This window comes from Callospermophilus lateralis, chromosome 9 (assembly GCF_048772815.1).
Source record: "Callospermophilus lateralis isolate mCalLat2 chromosome 9, mCalLat2.hap1, whole genome shotgun sequence".
Taxonomy (NCBI): domain Eukaryota; kingdom Metazoa; phylum Chordata; class Mammalia; order Rodentia; family Sciuridae; genus Callospermophilus; species Callospermophilus lateralis.
This window is the reverse complement of record NC_135313.1, coordinates 100,415,630-100,439,881: the sequence shown is the minus strand read 5'-3', so window position 1 is coordinate 100,439,881 and position 24,252 is coordinate 100,415,630. Positions and strand designations below refer to the sequence as shown.

At 45.5% G+C, this 24,252-nt stretch overlaps 1 protein-coding gene across 1 annotated transcript in view; it reads right to left on the bottom strand.

Annotated features, from left to right (window-relative positions):
* Tfcp2l1 (transcription factor CP2 like 1) overlaps nt 1–24,252 on the bottom strand; it is a 54,907-nt gene that overhangs the window by 19,845 nt on the left and 10,810 nt on the right. The window contains exons 3-5 of the mRNA XM_077110263.1: nt 1,940–2,016; nt 1,317–1,422; nt 343–449 (exon numbers count right to left, since the gene is read on the bottom strand). Of these exons, the coding sequence (XP_076966378.1) occupies nt 343–449; nt 1,317–1,422; nt 1,940–2,016 (290 nt within the window). The remainder of the gene's footprint in view (nt 1–342; nt 450–1,316; nt 1,423–1,939; nt 2,017–24,252) is intronic.

Here is a 24,252-nt window from a genome sequence, read left to right as displayed (position 1 = left end):
CCACACCCTCCCCCGCTGCCCTCAGGTCCTGCACAATACAATGTGGGACCCACACCAGGAGCAGATAATGAACTCACTCATTCAATAACAGAAACCCTAGTGGAGAAAATACTTCCAATTATTTATGCTAGGAGATCCTGGTTTTGAAAAAGCTCTTATATTCATCCCATAAGCAGACCCCAGATAGAATTCTAGAACAGTCCAAGTCCTGTCCCCAGCTACTTCTGGGACTCGGAGCAGCACTTTTGATTCTTCTCTCCTCAGTTCCCTTCAACAGAGAACCCTTCCAGATAGGCTGGTTTTGAGAAACTACAAACTGGACCCCAAAGCTCTCCCACTCACCTGAATGAATGCAGAGGCTCTCTTCGCAGGGTCCCACAAAAACTCAACTGCGTTCAGCTGGGTAGGGCTGGCCCTGGGGTCCAAGATACCAACAGACAGTGGAATATCTGTACACACACACACATACACAAAAGGGCAACTGTCAGCCTCTCTTGAATGTTGGGGGAAAGATACTTTATCACAGTCTCAAATTCCTGCACCACAATTTGAAATGCCAAAAGTTCTGGAAGCCAGGTTTTGAATAACTCCTCCAAGGCACAGCCAGACCTGAATCAGCATGGAGCTCTTAGGAGTCTTTATCCTATTTTGTGTGAGTTGTCATTTTATTTTGCCATAAAAATACTGTGCTTGATCGCCTGATGGAAACGTTCCCTAATGCTACAGATATATTACAGCCAACCATCACTCCAGCTTCTGAATTCCAAAAACCAACTGGCCTCCAGGGGGTAAAGGACTGGGATCCGTACCTGAGCCCCCCAAATTCCATTTCAATTGTCCATCTATCTCTACGGTGCTCACTCTTCTCCTCGATCCTTATCAAACTCCTTTATAGTTCTGTATACAATAAAACTATCCTAATATAACTATCCTAATAGTTTTATATACAATAAGATTAATGGAATTATAAAGAAGAAATGATCTCCTAGCTTTTCTTGAGTGATTCCCATGGAACAGGCATTGGGAAAAATGGAAAAATGAAAAAAAATGGCCAGGCCTCTAAGAAGGGGGTTCCCTATCTTTCTGCAATGCTTCATTGAAACTCCCCTACAGGAAGTCTTGAAATCCACAGGACTTTCTTTGCTTATAAATAAGGGACTGCCCTAAGGGCAGGAACCAATGGCGGGGTTACCTCTGCTATCTCCCACAGGGCAGGGCTACACCAAAACACCCTGCAGGCAGGGTCCAGATGGCGTCCACAAAGAAGCCCAATGTGGCCTGAGTGCCTGAGGCGGGGACTGGCTGGGGAGACTCACCAATGTCCAGGATGCGGTCCCCAGGCCGGCTCCACCGCCAGCCTTCCAGCTGCTGGTGCTCCGTGTACTGTAGCCGGCGGTCATGGAAAACCACACGGATGATGCTCTAGGGGAGGCAGATGGGGTTAGCTCAAGAGAAGCCCACATCTCCACCTTACAAGGCCTCTCCTCTTGGGGTTTCTTTTCCTCATTCTCAGGTTCCACATACTAGCCCCTCCTCTGAACCCCAATAATACTGACAATGGTAAAGAAAAAAATGACTACCATTTTTTTTTTCAGGATAACGTCTAACTTGTAAACCTTTTTGTGCAGGTGGGCAAACAAGCTCAAAATGATTTAATAAGTGGCAAAGCCGGGTTTGAATCCGCTGTTTGAGCCAGAGCCTGCTACATCAGCTACATCAGCCCAAGCCCCTCTGCCCCCCGCCCCCCTCCCATGCTGCTGGTCTGGCTTTTCTATTCCCACTGGGACAATGTGCTCCAGGAATGGAATGGAGGCTGCAGGTCACCAATGGGGCCCAAGTAGAAACCCACCTCTCCCTCCCGCTTTCCCTCCCTGCAAGCCCATGTGCTCAGACCCCCAATCACCCCTCCCCTGGAATACAAGTGCCCCCAGAAGCTTACCTTGACATATTTAGTGTTCAGATCCTGAAAGTCTCCCAGCTTCCGGTTCTCCAGCAGCCGGATTTCATAGGACTGACCTGGAGGGGGGTGGTTAAGGTACATTTTCCATTTCTGAGTTGTTTCCAAATTAGGGATTCGCCCACCTAATGGCCCTCAGTGCTCACCCAGGCCTCAAGGGACTGAGGAGTTAAATAGAAAAAAGTGCATGGCCATCTCAGCTCACTCTCTGGACTAATGACCCAGCCTGTCTGTCCAGCATGGTTGGGCCTGGGACATCCCAAAAAAATGTACCATGGGACCCTACAGGGACAGTACTCTGTAACTGCCCACAAAACAGAACCCAGGCAAATATAGTTAGCATGAAAATTACAGAGCATACCAGGCAGTGGCGCAAGCCTGTCATCCCAGCGACTAGGGAGGCTGAGGCAGGAGGGTCACTTAGCAAGACCCTGTCTCAAAATTAAAAATGAAATAAAAAGGACTGAGAATGTAGCTCCGTGGTTCCATCCCCAGGAACAAAGTAATAAAATGAAAATTCTAGAACTTAACCATCTGTCTTCACTCACCACCCCCCCCCCACACACACACCTGGATGAAAACAAACCACAGCTACCTAAATCCACACTACTGAGTAAATAACTGACCACGCCATTCCTGAGCACAGGTTTAAAGGAACGACAAAGCCTGTTAAACATTTTCTCTAATGGTAGAATGAAAAGCATTTTCCGGAGTTCAAGGAATTTCATGTATTTGAAGGGTGTGGGGATCCTAGGCAGTGTGACATAAAACCAGCACAAGCTGGTGAAAGGGTGCAAGTGGAAAAAACAGCCATCCTAATAACAACAAAGCTCAATGGATCGGCAAACAGACTGAAGACCACCCCACACATCATTGGAAAAAACCCAGCTTGCATACATAGGATACAGTGCGTCCCTGTATCAGATGATGTCAATTTTCCCCCAAGTTAAACCACAATTCTGAAACACCCTAGCCCTCATCACAACTTAATAAGATATACAAAAATAAATTATTTAACCATTGGGATTGGATTTTTTTGAGTGTTGGTCCAATCCACAGCTACACCCATGCCAGGTAGGTACTCTACCAATGACCTGCACCACCCTCCCCAGCCCCCTTTTTATTTCTAATATAATTATGGGCTCATAAGAAGATATCCCTCAGTGGTGGCATCTAGTATAACTAAGGTACATTATCCAAACCAGGAAACCGACACTTTTGCACAATATAATTCCCCAAACTATAGACCTCGCCTGGATTTCCGTGGGATTTCTCTCTCATGTATGTGGATGTTACAGATCTGTGACGTTTTATGAAAAGTAGAAACTAGCTATTTTTCTGAAAGTGCAGATCCTCACCTCGCAACAAATACCCAAATAAGTTACCACCGAAATAAAAACTCCCATTTCTTTAGTTTGCTTTTCTTCTCTCTTTCTCAACCCAGGGGTGATCTTCCCCTGAGCTACACCCCCAGTCTATTTATTTTTTATTTTGAGATTTTATTTGGGGTCTTACTAAATTGTGGAGGCTGGCCTAAAACTTGCGATCCTCCTGTCTCAGTCTCCCAAGTCACTGGGATTATAGGCAGGCACCACCACAACCAAGTCAAGTCAGCTTCTTAAGGGGAGAAAGGGAGGCTAATGGTTAAAGTATATAAATCTGGGAATGCAAACAACAAACTAGGAACAGCAAACCCAGGAGCTAACAGCTATTAAGCATCTAAACAAAACAAAGCAAAAGCAAAGAAAAAATTGATTAGAAAAATGCAAGAACTAGGGATGTAGTTCCGTAGTTGAGTGTTTGCCTAGAATACAGCAGGCATGCAGCTTGATCCTCACTACCATGAAAAGAGAGAGAGAGAGAGAGAAAGAAATATGTATTAAGACTCCACACACGCTTCCAGTGGGTTGCATGGTGGTCCCCAACAAGCTATGTCATGTCCTACTCACCAGAACATGGAAAAGTGACCTTATATTTGGAAAACGACTTGGCAGATATAATTAAGGATTCTGGGATGAGATAATCCCGGATTATCCTGGTGAGCCCTAAATCCAACGACAAGTGTCTTTATGAGGGACACAGGAGGCGGCAGCCGTGTGACCTCAGAAGCACTGACTAAAGTGATGTGGCCACAAGTCCAGGAAAACCTGGACCCACATGACAAGCAGGAACCACCTGTTCTAGACCCTCCAGGAGCAGGTACCTGTGGATTTCCCACCTCCAATCTCCAGAACTACTGGAGAATATCCCTCCAGCGATGTAAGTCAACACAGGTACTTTCTTTTGTGACAGCCTCTCTCGGAGTAGCTGGGGAAAGGACTTGGAATGTTCTAGAATTCTATTTGGGTCTGCTTATGGAATGAATATAAGAGCTTTTTCAAAACCATTGAGAGAGGCTTCGCAAAACCCAAAGTCATTCCTTCCCCTCCTCAGTGAACAGCAGAATGGCAAAAAAAAAAAAAAAAAAAAAACAGAAAATTAAATCATTCATTCCAAATATCTGCTGAGCAACAATGACAAGCCAAGTACCCCGTGAATCCCAGGGACATGGAGGGGACCAGAGTCACCCAGGTGTGCATCAAGGGGCTTCTGCACCTTGCCTCCACTGGACCTGGTGAGGTCTACTGGCGAAGGCTGCCTGGCCTCCAAACACAGCCCTTGTCAGTGTCACCTTATGACATGACCAGCCAGCACATCTGGGCACACGCCAAGCCCCAGCCCTACTCAGGGGGCTGGGCTGGGTGCCTTCCACATCCCAGGCAAGAGGAGCGAACCCCAGCCTCTGTCCTGCCCTCCTGCCTGCTCAGAAGACAGGACACTTGGGTCTGGCTGCCCCATTTCACAGCTAACTTTTTGGAAAAAATTTTAAGATACATTTCCGGGCTCCTGAACCAGGAGTCACAACACTCCCTTTGGACATAAAAAAGAACATTACACACCCTAACTGGTTTTTCCAGTGTCCTCCGCCTTTCCTGATGAAGAATGTAGATGGCGCTGGCATGAGGCCCAAGGCCCAAGTGGTCATTAGGTGAGTTTACAGGTGCCCCAGGGGGCCAATTTGCACTGACCCCAGGCTCCCCAGGGCAATCTCAACTTAGGCAAGCAGGAGGTACCTCCTGTCTCAGGGAAAGTAGTTTCCAAGCCTGCACTAAGGGACAGCAACTCACGGGTGGCAAGGTCACAGCCACCATAGGGGCTTTAGACCAGGACCCCAGCCAAGCTTGCCCTCTGCATATCAGCAGCCTGATGTGGATGCTTCTCCCTCCTGTCTCCCCCCTTCACCCTGTCATCTCACAAGCACCCTCAAGGACCCCTCGCTAGCCACACTGTTCCTCCCCGCCTTGCTGGGCCTAAAGCTGGACATCCAGCCGCCCTGTCTGTGAATGCCACCAGGACAACACACGGGGAGCAGACACCTTCCCAGCCGCTCCTGCAGCTCAGCACCACACCACCGCACAGAGTCACAGACTTCTGAAGGAGGACAGGTGGACCTCGTTGACCTAGGGCACAGGCCACTTCCCTGCTTGGCCAGCATGAGCGGGAGCCATTCAGTGGGCTCTGGCAGGGCCAACGGTGCAGCTGTTTGGCACCCCCCTGAGCTATCTGGGCTGCAGAATAGCAAGTGCTCAAGACATGCTTTGATATTCTTTGTAGCGCTCTTCTAGGCTAGAATGGCAGAGAGTTTGCAAAGACACACTCTTGTCCTCAAAGGGTGAAAATCTTTAGGGTGCAGCAAATTAGCCAGGAAAATGCTAGTAGAAGGCAGAATTTGGAGAGTTTTCTAAGAGACAAAAGAGCACCAACTATAAGAAATACTTATCCAGACTGGAGAGGGGGAGCACAAAACGAGGCTTAAGGGGAAGACTGTATGACTGTATGGGCAGGGAGGAGTGGGCAGGGTTTCTACATGTAAGAGAAAGAATAATGACAAAGAAATCCCAAGAAAGGTTCAACACGGTGGGGAAGGGGGGAGGTGAGCATCTGGGAGGCAGCTAATAGGTTCAGTCACTGGGTGCATACAGGTGGCAGTCTACTGGGTCTACCCAAATCTCCCAAGAGTCAATAGCAGCGGTTAGGATTATGATCCCCATTGGCCTGGAGGAAGCAGAGGCCCAGAGAGGTTACCCAACTCAGGCAAGCTCACACAGCTAGCAAGCCGCAGAGCCAGCAGCAGAATCTGCTTCCAGCACCTACCACACTCTGCCAAAACTTCCCTTGGTGGATGTCCTTTGTTGGGCCCAGAACATTCCCAATTGTGCAAGGTTCTCTTTCAACTCCTCCCTTCTGGAAAGCACCTGCTTCTATTATGCACACCAATTAAGCCTTAACACTGTTTGTTTGTTTGTTTCTTACAGTTTTAAACAATGATTTGAGAGGGGAAATAAATCACTGCAGGAAATGAAAGTTCTAATTCACTTCTGAATTGCAGAATTGTGACCTGGTAAAATCAACAAAGATTGGTCTTAGAATTGAACCAACAGAGCAGGGCATGGGGCATGGTGGTGCACACCTGTAATCCCAGCAACTCACTGAGGGAGGAGGATCTCAAGTTCAAGGCCAGCGTACATGTAACTCAACAGGCCTATTCCTGGGTTCAATCCACAGGACCGGAAAAAAAAAAAAAAAGAAAGAAAGAAAAAGGAAAAAATTTTTGAAAGAACCAAAACTGCATAGAGGCTAACAAAAGGTCCCTTCTGGCTCTAATATTCACAGAGTCTATTCATTGTGTTTCGCCTGAATTTCTTGATATTCATTTATCATGACTCCTAACATACATCAAACCCCCCCCTTCTCTCTGAGGTTCAAAGCCCTAATATAGGTGACCTTGTTTCTCTGAGATGAACTTTAGAAGCCTCACTGATATGTAACCACGTTGTGCCACGCATTTCCTCATGCTCATTATAATACTCTCCACATTCTTTAAAGCCAGGTCTTCTGACACAAAGACAGACCCTTGGAAAACAACAGGGGGCCCACATTAGACTTAACACATATGGAAACTTGACTTAGGTCAGTGAGAAAAAAAGATGAGCCCTCTTTTTGCAATATTGTGGAATAGTTGGTCACCCATAGAGAACCATGAATCCCTGCCTCACACCATACTCACCAATAAATCAATTCCAACTGATTAAAAGATCTGAATATAAAAATAAAACATTAATATTGCTAAAAAAATATATGAGACTATGACTGTGGGTAGGAAAAGATTTCTTAAACTAAAAACAAATAATTAATAAAGAGAACTCATGCTAAAATTTACATCTTCTGGAATAAAAGACAGCCGTCTAGAAAAAGTTTCAGATTCACAGAAGACATTTGCAACTAACAAAACAAATACCCAAGGAAAAAAATCGTACAAATCAGTAAGAAAAGTCTCAAAAACACACTGTTCAACAAAAAGGTCCAAAGTGGCATATATGAAACTACTTGTAAGTTTGAAGACATGCAAAATAGTATCATTCATTTCTATAGCTAGGACATAGAGCAAAAATTTCATAACATTTGGGAACTACCAACACCAAATTCTCATCATCAGTTTTGATTCTGGGGAGAAAAGAAGGACAAAAGAAGAGAAAGGGTTAAAACCACAAACAAATTTAGCAAGACTGAAAACCTAGGTCACGTCCTCCCTCCCCGCAACACCGCTCTCTGTATCCTGGTTGCCAGGCCCTTCCATCAAAATGTTCCGCCTTGGGTGCAAGCCAGCCATAGATTCAAACTTGTGAAATCAGGACTGGGAATGTAGCTTGGTGGTGAATGCTTGTCTATCATGTATGAGACCTGGGTCCAATCCCTAGCACTGGAGCTGGTATGGGAGGGGAAGGGAGCAAACCCTCTGAAAACCAATTTTTGCCACCTTTTCTGGAAGCCCGAAGAAATGCTGCAGTCTGGCTGGGCACAAAATAACCGAGCCGCCACGAGGAACTTATAGGTTCTAACAGGAACTACTTTATTGCCCAAACTCTCTCCAGCACTCCACGCACACTCCCCCGTGCACACTCTCCGGGAACTCTCTCCTATTGCCAGACAGCAGGGGTCTATATACAACTGAATGCATATCCTGTTTCAATCCAGCATCATCCAGTCACAGCAATTATACACAGCTTAGCTTAATTATCATCATCTTTTTTTTTTTAGAGAGAGAGAGAGGAGAGAAAGAGAGAGAGAGAATTTTTTTTTAATATTTATTTTTTAGTTATCAGCGGACACAACATCTTTCTTTGTATGTGGTGCTGAGGATGGAACCCGGGCCGCATGCATGCCAGGCGAGCGCGCTACGGCTTGAGCCGTATCCCCAGCCCCAATAATCATCATCTTAATGGCTCGCTGGTGTCACCTCTCAACCACTCCTTCTGGCAAAACTGCATCTTTTTGTACTTGTTCTATGCTACTTAAAACCCGTGTAAGTTTGATCTCCAAAATCTAGGGGGAATAAAACTCAGTATTATTCTACAGAATGGGGGGCACACACCTGCAATCCAAGACTTAGGAGGCTGAGGCAGGAGGATTGCATGTTCAAGGCCAACCTCAGCAATTTAACATGGCAAACTGAGTTAGACCCCATTTCAAAATACAAACAGAAAAAGGGGAGGGGTTATAGCTCAGTGGTAAAGCATCCCTGAGTTTAAACCCCAGGACAAAAAAAAAAAAAGAGAGAGTAGTAAGAAGCTCTTTGAACTTTTTACAATTCATCTGATGCTTTAAGGACAACCCAACTGGAGCATGTCTTTCTCTGAATGAACCTAAGTTCAACTCAGTTCAATTTGGTTTTAACAAAATACAACTCGCTGGTCTTCAATGTGAGTTATTAGGCTGATTTATTTTATCTATCTGTCCATCTGCACACACACACACACACACACACACACACACATATACACACATACATACATATATACATACACATAATACATAATGTGTCGCTCATTTGTAAAAGTGTAAAAGTGCAGAGTAACTAAAATTCTACCAAGTAATCAGTAGCATCATTATCATGAAAGACAAATAGAAAGGTCTTTTTTTTCCAACCTTTTAAATGAAATCTTATAGAATCTGTGGAGTTTGGGGAATGTTTCGGTTTATGGTAGTACCAATGTTTTGGTTTATGGTAGTATAAGATGGCATTTGCAGGGTTTATAATGCCTAGGTGACTTTTTGTAAAATATTTTAAGAAAATTCTCAGAATTATGCTATTATTTGGAATAGAATTGGTGCTTACATGGGTACAGTTTAAAAAAGAAAAAGATAGGGCTGGGGATGTGGCTCAAGTGGTAGCGTGCTCGCCTGGCATGCGTGCGGCCCAGGTTCGATCCTCAGCACCACATACAAACAAAGATGTTGTGTCCGCCGAAAACTAAAAAAAAAAATAAATAAATATTAAAGAAAAAAAAAAAAGATAAACCGTTGTTGAGCACATGGATGCTTTTTCTCTTCAATCTGTTAAGTCAAGGGCTGGGTTGAGTCTCTGGTAGAACTCTTACCTGACATGTATGAGGCCCTGGATTTACTTCCCAGCACCAAAAACAATACAACAAAAATCTGAAATCTCTCTCTCTCACACACACACACACATACACACAGAAAAATACTTGGATCCATTGCTATTCTGTGTTGAACTACAGTTAAGAGCTTACTCTCCAGCCCCACCCTATAGGGAAGTTCCCAGGGCTACCTAGTGGCTGCACCCTCTTCTCACTCCATTTGGCCCAGCTACACGTGAGCGCAGGGCTAACAGTCACACAGCCATCCACATACCATCCCACAATTTTGGTACTGCAAAGGCTGGGGCTGGGGCTGGGGCTCCGTTGTAGAGCGCTCACCTAGCACATGTAAGGCGCTACATAAGGATAAAGGTATTGTGTCCATCTACAACTAAAAAATGTTTTTTAAAAGCACACCACAGTGGGTCTGGGGATATAGTTCAGTTGATAGAGTGCTTGCCTCACATGCACAAGGTCCTGGGTTCAATTCCCAGCACCACAAAAACAAACAAACAAAACACCCCACTGCACATGATGAGTCTATTTTATTTAATGAACTCACTTTTCAACTTAAATTTGGTTTTCACATAGAAATATGGTTTTCAGTGAGAAAACCATAATCATGCACCATAAATAAATAGTCAAATATGTACATAAGCAGCTGCCAATGTGCTCCTGAGTTCTCTGTTGGGACCCTGGATCAGCAGCCGAGTGTGAGCCTGGCTCACTTTCAATCCCACAGGTAGGGTGTAGCCTGGGACAGGCTGTAGTTGGAGCCTCCCTTTCTACCTGTCCAATATGTGGACAATATTAGTACTAAATGCATAGTATGCCCACAGGGTGGAGGCGCAGCCAGGGGAAACTGGTGCTCCCCAGGTCTTCAGAGAGTCTTAGAGTGGACAGAAAGGGGACAGGAAACCGGCAGGGCTAGGGACACCACTGGAAAAAGTTTCAAGGCAGTTCCCTCCAAAGACCAGGCCTAACCCTTTACTTTCAAACTGTTAAAGTCCTTAGAAAAGTCACAGAGGAAGGAGCCCCAGGTCACTGTGTGATGTAAACCAGTCCAAGGCAGGTGGCTGTCAGCCCCACCCAGGGAGTCAAGGTGACCTGGAGGGGCGGAGCTGGGGCAGAGCAGGGGCAGAGCAGTCACAGGCTCCGCCCACCACCCCACCTCCTCTCTCGGTGAGGGCTGAGCCAGGGTGAGCCGCAGACAGGGAGAGGTGGGAGTTCCTCAGCTGGATTTAGGATCAGTCTGAGGCCACTCCCCATCACACCCGTGGAGGATGGCTTGGAACCTGCCCAAAGGGGCAGGTGACACAGAACTTCCTCCGCCCTAACCTTAGGGTGGTGTCCACACTCTGGGCCCTTGCCCTTCTCGGAGTGGCAGGTTTGGGGTCAGGGATGTGGAGCCAAAATAAAACACACTGATCCTGAGCACTCAACAAACCTCACCCTTAAGCAATCCATAATATTTCTGACTTCCAGCCCAGGGTCAGCCATCAAGGGATTGGTAGTACTATTTTTGGCTTTGGGGGCCTTGGATCTCTGTCCCAGCTATTCTACCATTGCAACAGGGAAGTAGTCATATAGACCACAGAGGGACAGGGACAGGGGCAGGGGCAGCTGAGTTCCTCTGGGCATTAAAGCGTGAATTTACATATACCCTTTACCCTTCCCTTGCACTTCTTCACTCATGTGTGTGTGTGTGTGTGTCTGTGTGTCTGTGTCTGTGTGTGTGTGAGAGAGAGAGAGAGAAAGACAGTCAGACAGACAGACACTGGGGATAGAAACCAGGGGCACTACACCACTGAGCCATCCCTGTTTTCTTATTTCTGATTTTGGCACCTGGTCTTGCTAAATTGCCTAGGCTGGCCTTGAACTGGTGACCCTCCTGCCTCAACCTCCCGTGTCACTGAGATTACTGGCTGGCCGTGGGCACCACACTCAGCTTTCCCGCTTCTTTGAGTGCTTTGTCACTTTGATGGATACCCCTGCTGGTCCTTCTTCAGTAGTGATGGAGCCACGGATGCTCAACTAGTCTGAAGGCTGAGGACAGCCCCCTAGTCACCAGGTCCCCAGAACAGGTCCCCCTCCTTGTTCATAGTTTGAGATTTAAAATGAACTCGAAGTAAAAATTTTAAAGAAATTTAAATTAAGTTACAAATACCAGAACCATCAGGTGACAGGTTTTTACTTAATGGTGGCCGAATCTCATGATAAACCCCTTAAAGCAAGGAGAGCTAGAGCCAGTCAGCCAAACCAAGAAGAGCATGAAGTCTCACTCGCCCTCGCTAATGAGAAAGAAGGGCCAAGAGAAAATAGGACCCGGGTCAACTGTAAGATTGGGGGGGAAATACACATACAAATAAAATGACTTATTAACATCCCACAAGGACAAAGACACGGGGAAATGGACCCTGGCCTCACACGTGCTGGAGCGGGGAGATCATAGGTCATGAGTCTGTGTCTACTGGGCGTTTTGACAATATTCATCAATATTAACAACGCACACAGCCTAGGAGCCAAGACTCTCGTCTGTAGAAACTGCCAGCCCACGAGCTTAACTTTTTTGTGTTTAAGTATTTGCACAAGGCCATTGATGCACAAGAACTGTGAAAGCTAAACACTGGAAAGAAACTAAGTTCCTCAGTCGTGTTGCTATGCAATTATGGAATACTACGCAGCCATTCATCATAGAGAATAGAGGCACAATACCTTCACCTGGTGGTCCAAGTTGGCACTGTGTGCCTGTCCTAAGGTGGGGCCCCAGGAAGGGCAATGCCATTACTAGCCATCCCTGTTCTAGGGGCATAGCCTGAATCTAAGCACGAGGAAATGGCAGGTAAACCCAAGTGGAACCAGTCCACAGTCACCTGGCCTGGGCTCATCTTGGGAATCGTCAGTCATATAGAAGACAGAAAAGGTGAGATGGCCCCAGTACAGCAGCTGAAGGAGGGACAACCCAATATGACACCTCATCCTGGACTGATCTTGAACCCTGGCCGACACCTGCTGTAGAGAACATCATAAGTAACTGGGGTGTAGCTCCATGGTAATCTGATTTTAATAGGGCTATATGATAGGGAATGATCTAACATCAATGTTAAATTTCCTGAATTTCATAATGGAATTGTGGTTATATAAAAAATGTCCCTGATCCTAGGAACTACATGCTAAGTAGTGTTTAAGATAAAAGATCACGTTGTCTACTCGCAAATGATTCGGGAAGAAAAAAAATAAGAGAGATATGTACATTGATATATCTGTAGTTATTCCTACCTACACACAGATGTAGAGAGACAAATATCTATATATCCACAGATGCATATGTACAGATATGCATAGCTTTCTTTAAATCTGTGCATATGTATATTATGTATGTGAATGTGTGTGCATATGTATATGTATTATATATGTAATTCAAGTGAACGTAACAAACTATTAAGAAGTGGGTCAATCTGGTGAAGGATATACAGAAGTTCACCACACCAACCTCTCTACTCCTCCATAGTTTGAGATTTAAAATGAACTCAAAGTAAAAATTAAAAACAAATTTAAATGAAGTTTCAAATAAAGCCCGGGCGCAGTGGCACACACCTATAATCCCAGGGGCTCTGGAGGTTGATGCAGGAAGATCCCAAGTTCAAAGCCAGCCTCAGTAACTAGCAAGGCACCAAGCAACATAGTGAGACCCGTCTCTAAATAAAATATAAAAAAGGGTTAGGGATGTGGCTCAGTGGTTAAGTGCCCCTGGGTTCAATCCCTGATTAAATTACAAATAAAGATTAGGAAGATGTATCTCTATTACAGACATGAAAAGCCATCTGACACACACACACACACACACACACACACACACACACACACACTCTCATACACACGGGAAAGCGTGGGGCTAGAATTGTGGCTCATCGGTAGAGTATTTGCCTAGCACATGTGAGGCCTTGGGTTTGATCCTCAGCACCATATAAAAATAAATAAAATAAAGGTATTGTGTCCAACTACAACTAAAAAATAAGTATTACACACACACACACACACACACACAGAGTGTGATTGCTCTTTTGTCAGACACAGGGTGGAGTGCCCGCCTAGAATGCGTAAGGTCCTGGATTCAATCCCCTGCACTGCAAAACTGAATAAATAAACAAAATAGATTACTAAATTATGCCCACACCCCTGGATCTGTGAGTCTAACATGCATCTAAAGTGAGGGGAGGGACCTTTCTCTTTTCGATTATGCACAATTCAGCGTTGGCTTTAAACATAAAAAATTGGAATATATCACTCATAAATTTGAAAAATACATAGGATAGAGAAAAGAGACAAATGCCTCTAATTATTTCGAGCCCATAACAGATGCTCATAACAGCAGTGGCTGGGATTTATTCTTCAAGGGGCAGATAGGGAAGTCAGTCCAAGTCTTAGGATACCAATCACATGCAAGCAATGCCAAACAGATGGAGGGACATGCCCAGGGTCTCACTGGGAGACCATCCTGAGGGACCCACAGTAAAATATGAGTATGCTCATTTTAGGGATGAGGAAACAAAAGGCCCAGAGAGGGTAATGATGTACCCAAGGTCACACTGCAACTTAGTGCAAAGACTCAGTGCAAAAACTCGGTGGCTAGCTGTTGGACTGGCCCAGGATAGGAGGGGAAAAGGGTTGGGAATCTGGTAAGACTCACTGGGGTTGAGTCCAGGACCCTGAAGAACCAAGGCAAGTTCTTCCATTTCTCTGCATCTCACTCTACATCTGCAAAATGTTCTTTGCAGAACTGCTTTGAGGACGAAGCGAGATCGTGCAGTTCCAACCTGGCATGTGACAGCACTCAGCCAGTGTCAGTCACCATTACCACATCCAAACAACAAGGTCAGGAATGCACTCTCCTTACCAGGCCCCACCCAGGGGCTAGTCACTGTGCTGTGCTGCACAAATAAAATCTCCTCCCAGACCTCACAAAACCCCACTTGGAGTGACCTGGCTGCCCAAGGTCACCAAGCCAGCAGGCAGCCAGGCTGAGATGCACCCCCAGGCAGGGACTCCACCAGCCACAGCTATCTTCCAGAGGTCAGCTGCAACCACCCCAGCCCCCCTCCCCTTGAGGTGAGCCCACCAGGTGCCCCAGCAGAGCAGGGTGGACAAGCCAGAGTGGTTCTGCCCTCTGGGGAGAACCTGAACAGGAGAGCCTCTGCCTGGATCACGGTGTTCCCAAGAACAGGAGGCAATTGCCAGGCCAGCCAAGATTTACAGGTTGTTTACTCTCCAACAGTTGCTGCTTTGGGTAATTAATGCCACATAAAACATAATAGAGGCCATCATTACCCAGAGAAAGGAGGGCAGGACGCCAACAGTCCTGGAAGAATGGCAGACACACAAAGCACCACACTGCATCCATTGTGCCTGGAATGTGGAGTGTGTGTTGTCACTTGCATATGCGGGACACTGTGAAGGTGCCCGTGCCCGTGACACAGAGCACCTACAGTCAAGGAGACAGCAGGCCGCGGGGAATGGGTCTGCCGTCAACAGATCCTGAACCATGCCCTGTGTGACCTTGGACAGGGCACTCAAGCTTCTCAGCTGCTCAGGAACATCAGGGGCCAGGTTCGGTCTGGCACACAGTGGAGCCAGATAGAGAGAATGTGCCCAAAAAAGACAAAGAAAAAGGGAAGGGAAGAAGGGAGGCAGGAAGGAAGATAGAAAAAGAAATAGAGAAAAAGGAAGAAAGATCTCAAACCATCTAGCTCTGTCTGGCGCTGGGACTCACGCCTCTAACCCAGCTCCTCAGGAGGCTGAGGCAGGAGGATCATCAGTTTAAGTTCATCCTGGGCCACTTAGCAAGACCCTGTCTCAAAATAAAATATAAAAAGGGCTGGGGATGCAGCTCAGTGGTAGAGATCCCTGGTTTTCATCCCTGGTACCAGGGATGGGAGGGAATTCTCTTAATAATACAAAGGTCAGGGCTGGGGATATAGCTCAGTTGGTAAAGTGCTTGCTTTGCATGCACAAGGCCCTGGGTTTGATTCCCAGTAACACACACACACACACACACACACACACACACACACACAAAAGGGCATTAAAACATATGAAAAGTACTAAATGTCATTTATAATCAATACTATGAATTAAACAAAAATAATTTAGGGGCTGGGGTTGTGGCTCAGTGGTAGAGTGCTCGCCTAGCACGCACAAGGCACTGGGTTTGATCCTCAGCACCACATAAATGTAAATAAAGATATTGTGTCCACCTAAAATTTTAAAAATAAATATTTTTTTAAATTTATAAATAAATAAAAATGATTTAAAATAAAATACTACTATTTTCTTTTTTAAAAAACATATGATAGCAGAATGTGTTTTGACGTATTATACACACATGGAGTACATCTGCCCTTTCTTCCGGTTGTACGTGACGTGGAATTGCACTGGTCTTGTATATTCATGTATTCACTTAGGAAAGTAATGGCCGATTAATTCTACTAACTTTCCTGCTCCCGTTCCCCCTTCCTTCCCTTCCTTCCCCTTTGTCTAATCCAAAGAGCAGTATTACTCTCTGTGATTACTAATAAGAAAAGAGTTATCAGCTGGATGATAGAGTCCAGGTAAAGGTGTGGAGACCTCTGCCCAGCAGCTGGGGTATAAGGAAGAACCGTCTCTGTGGAAGGTGATCTGATGTCTGTGAATATTAAATGCACGTATCCCTCCATTTGTGTATTGAGGAAAGAGCAGACCTGAGTCTTCACTTGAGGATTCCTGAAAATATACATGAGCAATGAATAACACAGGCAGCCTCCGAGGAGAGGAAGTGGGTGCCTGGGCAGAGGCAGAAGGGAGAGACTCCATAAACCCTTTTGTGCCACTTGACTTTTGAACCAAGTAAATACGTTAACTTGCCTAAAAAATAAACGAAGAAACCATGAAGGAACTACCTAGTAAGTTAAGTAGGGCAAAGGACAGTAGAGGGTAGAAAAACACATCTCTAAGATAAGGTCAGAACTGTGAGTGACAGGCCCCTCTCCTCCCAGCCCCCGAAGACACCACAGGGTGTGACCCACTGAGGAGGAGGTCCCTGTGCTGGGCCCAGGGCAGACCCCAGTCTTCCTCCTGCAGAGGACTCCCGAGGTGGGACCAGACCTCCAGGCACTGAGCTTCTACCAGCTCACATTATCCTGCCTGCCCTGGCAACTTCCTATTTTGGCCCCTGGTGACAGGAGGATCTTTGGGGGACAGTCACTGAGGAGACAAATGGGGACTGTCAGTTCTCCCCCAAGGCACTAAAGCTGGCCCAGAAGCACTGGCACCTCCCAGGGAACTGCTCCCCGAGCCCAGCCTCAGGCTGCAGAGAGGAGAAGGGACGGGCAGGTGTAAGATCACTCCTTTGGGCCCAGCTGTGTGCCTCACAGGGTCCAGGTAAATATGTGGCCAAGTCAGGCCCACAGTTCTCTCCCTAGGACAGGGGAACCTGAGCACAAGTCTCACTGGATGGTGGCCTTGGTGTCTGTCCTGCTGCCACAGAAGCAAGGAAGCTGGTGGCAGAGGGAGCATATGACACATCCCCAGAGGGGCCTAGGGAAGACAGACAAAGCCTATGGACCCGAGTTCCAGTTGGCCTCTGAGGCCCAGTTACCACCCTGCTCCAGGGTCTCCCGTTTGCAAGGTGCCAACAGGTGGCTAAGGGTAGCCACAATAAGGGGCCTCCAGCACCCTAGGCCGAATCCATCAAGAAGCTGGACAACGGGCCTGGTGTACTAATGCACTCCTAGTCCAAGCTACTCAGGAGACTGAGGCAGGAGGATCACAAGTTCAAGGTCAACAAGACTCAAAAAACAAAAAAGGAAGTGTGGTGGGGGAGGCTGGGAATGTTAATGTTGCACAGTAGTGTTGGCCCTGAGTTCAATCCCCAGCCCAGGAGAGAGAGAGAGAGAGAGAGAGATACACACAGGCAATAAATAACCAGAGCTGGATATGGAGAAATTGGAACCCTCCTCTATTGCTGGTGCAAATGTAATATCGCACAATGGCCTTGGAAAACAGATTGACAGGCCATCAAAAGGTCGGACACAGTTACCACTTGGCCCAGCAATCTCACTCTTCCCTACAGACCCAAAGGAAAGGAAAACATAGCTCCTCAGGAAGCTTCCAGCAGCATTCTTCATATTAGCCCCAAACTGGGAACATCCCAACTGACCATCAACTAAAGAATGACTTTTGAAAATGTGGTCCATGCATACAAGGGAGTATTTTTCAGCAATGATAAGGAATGATATTCTGATAGGTGCCCGACATGCATGACCCTGAAGCATGCTGAAAGAAGCCAGTCACAAAACACCGCCATTTGCATGACAAGAAATGCCCAGAATAGGCAAACTTATGAATATAGAAAGTAGATTACTTATTGCCAAGGGCTGGGGAGAGGGAGGCAGACAATGGAAAGTGACTACCAAGGAGTGTCCTTCCTTTTAGGAAAGATAAAAATGTTCTAAAATTGGTAGTATATTTAGTTGAATATACTAAAAAAACATTGAATCTCATTCTTCAAACAGGTTAGATTGTGTGGTATGTGAATTGTCTTCCAATAAAGCTGATTTTTTAAAAAAATATTTCAGAAAGAAAGAGACCAGATGAAGTACCCCTCGATATTCTGGAGCAAGTCACCCAGTCCCTCTGGACCTCAGTTCATGTAACCATAAAACAGAAAGGCTGGACCAACGCTTTTCTAATTTTGATTAGGCAGGTTCTGATCCATGATCCTGCAACAGGCCCAGGATTCTGCATTTCTAACAAGCTCTCGGGCGATGTTGACCCATGGACATTTGAAGTATCAAGACAGTAAAGACGTTATCAAAGGCCCCTCCTGGCCCTCATCTTTCAGGAAAGGACGCCTGTCCATTCCTAGAGCATGTGTGGTCTCCCCTTCCCACTCAGCGTCCTCTAATCACCCAGACGAGAATTTCCAGACATGTCACAGGCTGAAGAACAGGAAGGTCAAGAATCCCCCAGTTACACCCAAGGACAGACCTCCCGGCTGGACACAGAGGAGGCGCTCAGTCTGCAAAGCACAAGCCATGATGAGACAGGGATGAGATGGCCCTTAAGGGACACAAAGCACATTCCCACCTAAGACTTGGTGAGAGGCAAGGTAGAAGCAGGTCAGCTGTCCACCTCCAGGCTGCACAAGGAAGACTCTTCCAAGGGAACCTCATAAAGGGACAGAGTCCTGAGAGAGTAAGGTCTGAACATCGTTTTCTAAGTTCCACAAAGAAGCACCTGTAGCCTCCACAGGTTCTTTAGCTGCCCAGCCCAGGGCCTGGTTGAGAGCCCTGGAATCCCACCAGGGCCTGGGGTCTCTAGCAGGTTGTATGACCCAGAGACACTGTAACTTTCCTCTGGGCTTGCTTCCTTCCCTTAGGAAATGAAATGATGGGGACCATCCTGGTAGCTACTCATGTTTACAACAGAGCCCCAGACACCTTCCTCATTCAGAGCACAACTCTGCACACATTCTTCCAAATACTCATTCGAAGCCTAGCACAGTGGCGCCCGAAACCTGACTCGGGAGCCGGGGTCTTCCTACCCAGGAACTTCCTTCCCACTCCTTTCACCTCCAGACACCCATGAAATACAGCTCAAGTTGGCATCAGATGGATGGTAACATTTACCAAGACACTTTGATGTACCTGGCTCTTAAATATAATGTGTCATATAAATCATAACCTTATTTGTACAGTGATCAGAGCAAAGCTTACTGAACGGTCATTCCTTCCCCCAGGCCCACTGGATGGCCCATCCTGATTGCCAGCATTTGCTTGGTGTAGGGGTAGAAGCCTCACGGGGTTCCAGGTAAGCAGCAGAAGTCACTTGGGACTACGAGACATTTGATGCCTCTTCTCGTTGAGCACTGGGGTCTACCCTTCCAGAGCACCATCATTAAGCCACGAAATGAAGTTTTAGAGGATTCGCTTATCTGTTTTCCATCAAGGAGGTCTATGGGATCCCCCCACAGAATAGAAGTCGGGGGATCCTCTGGTGGATCTTTATTAAGTGCTGCCAATCACCGTCAGTAAAGCCAGAGGAATGATTCCACTGAGGGAGCTCTGGGACTTCCGTTCTGCTCCCTGACTTTATAATCCACTTCAACTTGGGCAGGATATATTTTGGCTAGCTGTTTTTCCTTCAAAGTGTTCACAAAACATAGAGGGTTTTAATGTAATTTTTAAGAATACATCATTTCGGGCTGGGGATAGAGCTCAGTTGGTAGAGTGCTTGCCCTGCATGCACAAGGCCCTGGGTTCAATCCCCAGCACCACACACACACACACACACACACACACACACACACACACAAGAATACATCATTTCATGTCAGGCATGGTAGCTCAAGTAACTCCAGAGGCTGAGGCAAGAGCATTACAAGTTAAAAGACAACTTGGGCAACTTAGCATTTGTCTCAAATAAAAAATTAAAAAGGGCTGGGTGAGAGGTCAATGGGATCAATCACTAGTACTGGGGGCAAAAAAAAAAAAAAAAAAAAGTTTGACAGGTTAAGCAGCCCTAAATCCAAAATCCAAAAATGCTCTGAAATTTCAAGCTTTTTGAGTATCCATATGATGCCACAAATGGAAAATGCCACACCTGACCTAGTGGATCTGGTCACAGATGAAACACAACTACACTAAAAATATTGCATAAAATTACTTTCAGGCTACATGTATAAGCATATGAAATATAGATGAAGGGCTGAGATGGTGGCTCAGCGGTGGAGCGCTCACCTAGCACATGCGAGGCCCTGGGTTCAATCCTTAGCATTATGTATAAATAAATAAATAGATAAATAAATAAAAGGTATTGTGTTCAACTACAACTAAAAAATAAATGTTTTTTTTTAAAAAAAGAAATATAGATGAAATCTCATGCTTGCCAGTGGCCACACCTGCAGTCCCAGACACTAGAGAGGCTGAGGCAGGATTGCCTGAGCCCAAGACTTTGAAGCCATCCTGGGCAATGTAACAAAACTAAGTTTCAAAACAACAACAATAACAACAAAAACCTCGGGTTTAGACTTTGGTCCCATTGTCTCATGGTATTTCATATATATTCACACAAATAATCCTGAATTTGAAAAAATATCTGAAATATGCCTGGTCCCAAGCAATTCTGACAAGGGATATTTAATTTAAATTTTAAACTAATCAACTGCTCCATTATTTAAAACATAATCAAAGTTTAACATGACCAAGTGGCTATCTTTGAAGCTGAGTGTGATGGTGCACACCTATGATCCCAGCTGCTCTGGAGGATGAGGCAGGAGGATGAGGCAGGAGGATCGAGTTCAAAACCAGCCTCAGCAATTCAGCAAGGGCCTAAGCAACTTGATAAGCAACTCAGTGAGACCCTGTCTCTAAGTAAAATAGAAAAAGGGCTGGGGATGTGGCTCAGTGGTTAAGTGCCCCTGGGTTCAATCCCAGGTACAAAAAAATAAAAATAAATGAATGAAAAAGTGGGAAAACATTTCCAATGTGTATTTTATTTTAGTCTATTCTAGATGTTGATGGACGTTTATTTTATTCATTTATTTATATGTGGTGCTGAGAATCGAACCCAGTGCCTCACACATGCTAGGCAAGTGCTCTACCACTGAGCTACAACCCCAGCCTCTCCATTGTGTATTTTAAAATCCAAAATATACAAAGAGCTCTTACAAATAAACAAAAAAATAAAATTATCATTAATTCACATGAAAGGCAAAAAGAATCTGAAAAAAAATTCAACATTATTGAGGAAATGAAAATTAAAATTAGAGTACCTTATATTTTCCCTCACAGATTACCAAAGGTTAAAATCTTGGCAAAGGTAGAGACAGAGACATTGTCCATTCAGCAGGGCTGGGGATGCTGGCCTCACATGTGCAAGACCCTATGTTCAATCTCCATCACTGCAAAATAAATAACTCCATAAGTCCCTTACTTAATTCAGGCACAGAAGTTATGTATGCCAGGCACCAGGCTAGGACGGGCAGTGAACCAAGACTGAGTTTTCAGCATTCAACAAGTTTTGTGTTCCAGGTACGATAGAGGCATATACACAGAGAAGCTCACTGAAGCACTGGTTTTAGCTATTAAAAAAAAAAAAAAATGGAAACAACACCACTGTCCTCAAGAAGGCAAAATCAGGCTGTCTCCACATGATACTTGCAACCAGTAAAGATTGTTTGGTTTCGTATTCAGCTATCTATTTATTTATTTTGTGATGCTCAAAAACCCAGGATCAAACCCAGGGCCTCGTGCATGCTAGGCAAGTGCTCTACCACTGAGTACACGTCCTCCCAGGTTTTTATTTAATGTACCAACATGGAAAGAATCGAGGATATTTTATTTGGAGGAGGAAGAAAACATATGTATATATTTCCATTTTTCTTAAAAAGGAAGAGGTCCACACATCCCTGTAAGTACACATGTATGTGTGTCCGTGATTATAAATATATTGAGGGGCTGGGGCTGTAGCTCAGTGGCAGAGCGCTTGCCTCGCACGGTGAGGCCCTGGGTTCGATCCTCAGCACCACATAAAAATAAACAAATAAAAATAAAGATATTGTGTCCATCTACAACTAAAAACTTTAAAAAAAAAACAAATAAACATTGATTAATGTATGACTAAGAAAAATCTAGAAGGGAGGTCCATATTTTTATAATGTTTGGCTGTTCTGTGTTCTAAGAATGTACTACTTTCATAATCATGAAACAAAGAAGGGGCGTGGATTTTTTTTTTCTTATAAAGTAATGGACTTCAGGGTCATTTGGTGGATCCGGTTTATATTCCCAAACTTCAGGCTAAAAATTAATCTGGAAAGAAAACTTCAGCGATGAAGAAAAGATAACAAACAAAGTGACTAATCCTTTGCCTCATTCCTTAAATTCAAAGTCACTGATATAATTGGGAAGAGGGGGGAAATCTCACTGGATTCTTGCCGTTTGCCAGACATTCTCACTGAATCCTCAGGGCTATTGCCCAGAGTGAAATTGTCCCGGTTTCACAGAGGAGGAAATCCAAGAAGATGGTAGAGATGAAGTGATTTCCCTGGAGGAGAAGCAGGTACCAACAGAAGCCCGTCCCCCATTGGGTTCTGGAAGCAGAGGAGACAGGCCTGTCTACTGAAGCTCTTATCTCCAGGCTGGGGACTCTGTGGCCAGGGCAGCTTGGGTGGGGTGGGGTGGGGGTAGGACTGGTTTGGGTGTTCCTTCTCTAGGTAAGCAGCTTCTCCCCGACTCCATGCCTCCTTGCCCCTGCCCCTCTACCCCTATCCAAGCCTCATCCATCTTTCCTCGGAGCCACATCCCAGGACCAGATTGGCAGGCACAGCTCAGAGAAGGGCCCAGTGTAGAATCTTGACTGTTAGGAGCTTTCAGAAGACCATGCAGCACGCACCCACCACAGCTCAACCACTCCCAGGCCTGCCTCCTGATGGGGTGGGACAAAGGGAATCTGCGTTCACCTCTGTCCAACTGTCATCTGAAAGATGGGAATAATATATTTGGGGAGAACAACTTTAAAAGAGAATATCAGGGCTGGGAGTGTACCTCAGTGGTAGAGTGCTTGCCTTGTGTTTTCAAGGCCCTAGGTTCAATCTCCAGCACCAAGTGATAGATAAGGAATTGAAGGCAAAGAGAGGTTTGGTGATGAGATAGCTTCCCAAAGGCTCAGCCTCAGTAAGAGCTAGAGCTCTCGGTCATCTGGTCTACCCTTCCACACCATTCCTCCTCTTCAGGTTCCTAAACCTAGACATCCTGAAGCACTCGGGATTCCCGGGACACAGCACATTCAGCTGAATCCCTGTGCAAATGGCTTTTCTCGTGTCACTGAACCACCCTTCTCTTCTTATCAAGAGAACATTTTATTTTGTGAATGAATCAAAGTTAAGAGTCCTGTGAAAACTTGATATCATATTTAAAGACTCAGGGTTGTTTTGCTGGAAAATACCAAAGCTTTCCCCAAAACAAGCCATTCTTGCAAAGTTGTTTCTTATCTCCAAGCCAGGATTGCCTGGGGTTCTCTCCCCCACCACCCACCTCCTCCCTTCCCTCTGGCTCCAGCCTTCAAGAAAGATCTGTCCACAGTGACCTTTGGCCAGAGACAAAGAAGTTATCTGAGAGTTTGCAATTCAGCAGCTGTCCACCCCTTATAGAGAAAGAGGACATACTTGCTTTTTTCGAACTATTTTCACAACCTCCAAAACTAGCCATTGGGCGTGGAGTCTGAAAACCCACATGTAATGTACCCTACTCAGGCCACATGTCGCCAGGACGCGGTTTTGACACTGGTATTAGACACTATTGGAATGGGTTTCTAACCATGGATTTACAGACAGGCATCCCTTCCATGATTCAGAGAACTTTAAACACATCATGCCAGGTGTGGCAGCACAAGCCTGTAATCCCAGCAAGTCGACGGCTTGAGGCAGGAAGAGTGTAAGTTTAAGGCCAGTCTCTGCAATTTTAGCAAGACCTTCACCAGTTTAGTGAGACCCTGTCTTAAAAAGAAAAAAAATAAATAAATTAAAAAGGACTGGGAATGTAGCTCAGTGGTGCAGCATCTCTGGGTTCAATCCCCCAGCTAAAAAAAAAAACAAAAACAAAAAACATATCTTTACAAGGGAGAGGGCATGGGATGGCCTCAGATAATGTAATAAATATCATAGAGCCAATCCAATAAACATTAATAACTGAGTAGCAGACATTTTTTTTTTTTTTTTTTTGAGATTGAACCCTGGGGCACTTTACCTGAACCTTTTTATTTTTTTAATTTAAGATGGGGTCT